Source organism: Diabrotica virgifera, chromosome 10 (genome assembly GCF_917563875.1).
Source record: "Diabrotica virgifera virgifera chromosome 10, PGI_DIABVI_V3a".
Lineage (NCBI taxonomy): Eukaryota > Metazoa > Arthropoda > Insecta > Coleoptera > Chrysomelidae > Diabrotica > Diabrotica virgifera.
This window is the reverse complement of record NC_065452.1, coordinates 48613520-48619519: the sequence shown is the minus strand read 5'-3', so window position 1 is coordinate 48619519 and position 6000 is coordinate 48613520. Positions and strand designations below refer to the sequence as shown.

Genomic DNA, 6000 nt, shown 5'->3' with positions numbered 1-6000 from the left:
CCTGTCTTTTCTGAATCCTTGCTATTCTTCTCTGTTCTTTATCTGTGATATAAATTTATCCTTGAGTATGCGTGTGAATAACTTCATTGTCGTATTTAAGAGAGTTATGCCTCTATAGCTATCCGGACATGATCCTGACGTTCTCCTTGTAAGGCTCCTAATATGCTATCAATACTCCTAATATGCTAATATCAAATGGTCTTGTACAACCGCTTGTATGTAGTTTTGATGTGCCTAAATTCTAGTACATATTTTCATATAATATGCTTTTCAAAACGACTACTATTTTTGAACTCACCCCAAAGCCAAATAGCTTTTGCCACAGCAAATTATGGATAATGGATTTAAAAGACCGTTTATAATAATATACATATGCAGAGTATACTTTGCAATTTTTCATTCACAGTTGTACAGCAGAAGTGAGGGTGAATACATTATCAATGCAACCCTTTGATCCCTTGAATCTTAATTGATTCTTGCGAAGAACATTATTTCCTTCAAGCCAATCTCTAAGTCTGTTTAACAAAATATTAGTAAACATTTCCTCAACTGAGTTAGATATGTCGATACTTCTATAGTTTGCTGGATCATCCCTGTTGACCTTTAAAAATGGTAAAAATAACTTCACTCCAGTTATGCTGGTCGTTTCCAATATTCTATTAAACATGCCCGTTAAATCGAGTTCTCTATTAAGTATATAAACAACTAGACATTTTCCTCTGAGTAGGAGTTAAATCGTAAAAACAATCCAAAGCCAAAACACTCCAGCCCAAAATATCGACAATGTATTCATCATCAACATCATCATTGGCTGTACAACTCCTAGTGGGTCTTGGCCTGTTATAGAATCGGCTTCCATTCATTTCTATCCTTCGCCTTAGTTTTACAAATGTATTCATCAGACATCCTGACTTGGTGGATTTGATTTCAATCAAATTACTGAGCTCTGTAATCAATGGAATCTCTGAAGAAAATATGGACACTTTGGAGGCAACCTCTATTTTTACTGTCTTAGATAGGTAGCTTCCTCCGATATTTTGGTCACGGATAGGGAGGGGTTGGCTTTCTGTGGTTTTCCGATCCAATTGCATTAAATCCAAATGATTATTAAAAGTATTTTCAAGATCCTTCTATAAAACCAGAGATTAAATGCTTTTGACTTGTTCTTCAGTGTTATGTTGAGTGTCTAGGCCTCCGTTATATGCAATAGTATCGACCATACATAGCAATGCAGAAAACGACATCTAAGGCTGATATAAATGCTTCTGCTACAAAATAAGATTTTCGTTTTAATAAAGCCTTGTCCGGCTACTTTTATTCTCGCTCTTATTTCTTGTTTATAATCAAGTTGATTGTTGAACCAGCAGCCCAGATATTTGTATTGGTCTACGTATTCAAGCTGTTGGTAGTTCACATTATATTGGAAGGGGTATATTTTTGTTCTTCAATATTTTCATAACTTTGGTTGTCGCCCGCATGCCGACCAGATGATATTCCTGGAGAAGTATGGAAAGAAGTGGGAAAGACAGGAACAAGTTGGCTAGCAGGTATATTTTATAGAATTATGGAATTTAGACAAATGCTAGACGAATGGAGAAGCAGTATATTAGTACCTGTTTACAAAAACAAGGGAGACATACAACAATGTACAAACTACAGGGCTATAAAACTACTTAGCCATACCATGAAAATATGGTAGAGAGTAATTGATAGACGGATACGTGAAGAAACCGAAATATCCGATAATCAGTTTGGCTTTATGCAGGGCAAATCAACAACAGATGCAATTTTCATTATAAGGCAGCTGTTGGAGAAATACAGGAATAAAGAAACCAACGTTCATATGGTATTCATTGATCTTGAGAAAGCATATGATAAAGTTCCTCGAGAGATTCTGTGGTGAGCACTTAATAAACAAGGAGTCCCTGGTGAATATGTACAGATTGTGAGAGATAATATGTATGAGGGAGTAACGACTTGTGTTAGGACAGGTGTGGGAGACACTGAGAAATTTCATGAGAAAGGAAGATTGCACCAAGGCTCGGTACTTAGTCCTTATTTATTCTTATTAGTTTTGGACCAGATAACAGGAAAACTACAGGATAACATTCCATGGTGCTTAGTGTATGCTGATCATGTAGTGTTAACAGGAAATAGTGAAAGAGACTTAGAACAAAAGCTGAAACAGTGGAGACAAGCTCTGGAGGAAAAAGGTTTAAAACTTAGTAGGACAAAAACAGAGTATTTGGAATGTTCATTTAAAGATGGAGTTACTACAAATAAAATGGTATCTTTGGATGGTGAAATAATTGCGAAAAACAATAATTTTAAGTACCTAGGATCGGTATTACAGAGCAATGGAGAAATAGATGGAGAGGCATGCAGTATAATTAGGGCTGGATGGATAAAGTGGAAGGAAGCGAGTGGTGCGTTATGTGACAGAAAAATTCCAATGAAGCTGAAGGGCAAATTCTATAAAACAGCCATAAGACTGGCTATGATGTACGAAACTGAATGTTGGGCAGTGAAAAAGAAAAAGGAACAACGAATGCATATGGCGGAAATAAGAATGCTTAGATGGATGAGTGGAGTGACAAAAAAGGATAAAATTAGGAATGAGTATATTAGGAGAAGTCTAGGTGTAGCACAATTGATGCCAAAATGAGAGAGCATAGGTTAAGATGGTTTGGTCATGTTCAACGTCGAGACGTTAATCACCCAATACGAAGAATTGCTGAAGTGCAGATTCCTGGAAGGAGTAGGAGAGGAAGGCCAAAGAAGTCCTGGGGGAGACGATAAGCCAGGGCATGTTGGTAAAGGGGATTAACATTGATATGACCCAAGATAGAATTGTGTGGAGAAATGCAATTAGGGAAGCCGACCCCACATAGGGATAAAGCAAAGAGAATGATGATTTGGTTGTCGCCCGTATGATCCGGTATGCCGGTGTTGATCTTCATCCGCATTTTTGAAGTTATACTTCTTTAGGCACGAGGGTGAATTTTTACATTCCCTGGCCCATGCGCACACCGATAGTATAGTATTAGTCGCTACATCTTTTAAGTTATGTAGCGCAAATAAGGTGGGCGTGAAAAGAATATATTATTAGTGTTTTTAGTAAATATATTTATTATAATTTTTATGTCTGTGGATTTCTCTTCCTCCTAATAAGTATTATTGAAAATGTTTATTTTCAAGTAATGTATCTGTCACTGTGATTGAAATTATGTCCGGAAAATGATCGACTGAATACAAAAACGGTGGTAGCTGATCGGTAGAGCATTCACCTAGGGATCGAGAGGTCCCCTGTTCGAATCCGGACAAAGTCATATCCTTTTTTTTTAATTTTTGGTATTCTTTTTGTTCTTTCTAAAATCAGTTTAATATTTAAATACAATACAAAAAAACTGTTTAAAATAGATACGTATATTGACTTCGTTGAAATCATGATATGAAGTTAGATTATATTATAATAGAAGTATAACTTCTTACGTGCGTACAAAGTACACACACATTCTTTTTTTCGTTAAATAAGCCTATCAAGTAAGCGATTCTTTGACAGATTTATTCCTTTGACAACCCCTTTGGATTGAATTCAATTGCATACTAAAGCATCATGTATATCTCCTTTCAAGAACTCCAATACTAATTCAAACACTTTATAAAACCCTTCTAAACAGGCAATCAACGAACTTCTATATAAAACAGCAAATGATTTAATTCGTTATCGTTTTCAATACAAAGCTGTTTTAAATCCGTCAAGGTACTGAAGACTTAAAGAATTCGATATTGATTATATTATTGGTTATCTGTTAAGGAATGTATTAACGTTTGGATTTTCTGAATATTTTTAAATTTGTTGAATTCTAAAATAAATGTTTTCGAAAATAAATATTTGTTTTGATATATTGTTAAGGGTATTTATTCACAAAAACTCAAATTTATAGGTTTTTAAGTGCTTGTTTTCCTTCTTTACAATACGCTTTATCCATGATCGCAATGTATATTTCACGTATCTAATAAATATTTCAACCATGGACAAATAATCGAAGTTTGGGCATTTCTACGTTTAAATAATGAACGCTCAGCAGTTGTAGTTAACACATATTTAAGTTTAATGCATGACAAACTTTTGTGGCTTGACAAACAGTTTAGACAGTTATCCTCTGGATTAACTCTGTAAAATTTGTTAAAAAAATAGACAAAAGGCAAATAAAGCTTTATTCATGGCGGTATGGCATGACTCGTGTGCTTTTAGAAATATAAATTTAATTAGTTACAGTTTTATTGATCTCAGTCATCTAATTCAACAGTTCTTTGCCTTTTAGTATTTTTGCGACACAATTTTCCATAATGATTTCCAGCATAAATTGGAATCACAGATAAAGAACAGAGAAGAACAGCAAGGATTCAGAAAAGACAGGTCGACGACGGACGCAATATTTGTCATGAAACAAGTGAAAGAGAAGTCGATAGAATATAACAAATCTGCATATATCTGCTTCGCAGACCTAACGAAAGCATTTGACAGAGTCAGACTTAGCGATATAATAAAAAAAAAATAAGTAAAAAAGGATACCGGCAAACATTGTTGAAGTCATAAAACAAATGAACAATAACAACACGACAAAAATTTAAACAAACGACACCACTGCGGCCAACATATCAACACCAGGAGAAATCAGGCAGGAAATTTATATCACAGATAAAGAACAGAGAAGAATAGCAAGGATTCAGAAAAGACAGGTAGGCGACGGACGCAATATTTGTCATGAAACAAGTGAAGGAGAAGTCGATAGAATATATAACAAATCCGCATATATTTGCTTCGTAGACGCAACGAAAGCATTTAACAGAGTCAGACTTACACACACTTAACACAACCAAAATTAAAACAAACGACACCAGTACGGCCAACATACCAACACCAGGGGGAATCAGGCAGAGGGACACCCTCAGTCCATTTCTATTCAATATGCTAATGGATGAAATAGTAGAAGATGTGGAATCGCTACAACTAGGATACAGACTCGGCCACAGTAGAATCAGTATAGTGTGCTATGCGGATGATGCAGCCCTGATTGCAGAGGACGAGGATGATCGACAAAGACAACTTTATCGATTCTATCAAGCATGTCGACGACTCAACATGAAAATATCCACGCAGAAAGCAAAATGCATTACCACTGCGAAAAACCCAATTAGATGCAAGCTCGTGGTAGAGGAGAAACCCATAGAACAGCTAAACCAGTTCAAATATCTAGGTGTAGAGTTATCAAGTTATCATGACCCAGCCAGAGACCTAAGAGGACAAATTAACAAGGCCGCTGTCTTGTCCGGATGTTTGAGAAATGTGGTCTGGAATAACCCATATAAGAGAATGGACAGCAAAGTTAGAATTTATAAAACTTGCATCAGACCTGTTATGACCTATGACATTGAATCAAGAAAAGACACCAATAAAACCAAAAGCATGCTACGAACAGCCGAAATGAAGACACTAAGAGCAATAGCAGGGAAGACAAGAAGAGATAGAATACGAAACAACATCATCAGGGAACAATGTGGCGTGCAAGATGTAGTCAGATGGGGCAGCCAAAGACGAAGAGAATGGTTCAGTCATGCAAAAAGAATGGAGGAGCACATACTACCAAGAATTGCTCTAGAAGGAAAACCATCAGGCAAGCGTGCACCGGGGAGACTACCAAAAAGATGGAGAGATAGCTGGCAGTCTACTTCTCAAGAAATACTTCAACCACGGAATTAACATATCGACAGATCTACAACAAGTATAAGAAGAAGAAGATTTCCAGCATATTTTAAGAAATATCATTATACATCAGACTTCTATGTATAAGATATTTTAGTGAACTTGTAAGAATAAAAATGATCACTGAGAATGTTATCGAAAAGAAATTTAACATGATTTTTATGGTCTGCAAAAGGAAATATGGCGCCTTATAAGAAGTCAAGGAACGCAAGTAGAGGAACTAATGGAAC

General features: G+C 36.0%; 1 protein-coding gene across 1 annotated transcript in view; it reads right to left on the bottom strand.

The window, feature by feature from the left end:
- Positions 1 to 689: 689 nt before the first annotated feature.
- LOC126893020 (follistatin-related protein 3-like) overlaps positions 690 to 6000 on the bottom strand; it is a 99184-nt gene continuing 93873 nt past the window's right edge. Inside the window, exon 3 of the mRNA XM_050662960.1 lies at positions 690 to 946. Coding sequence (XP_050518917.1) covers positions 690 to 946 — 257 coding nt within the window. The remainder of the gene's footprint in view (positions 947 to 6000) is intronic.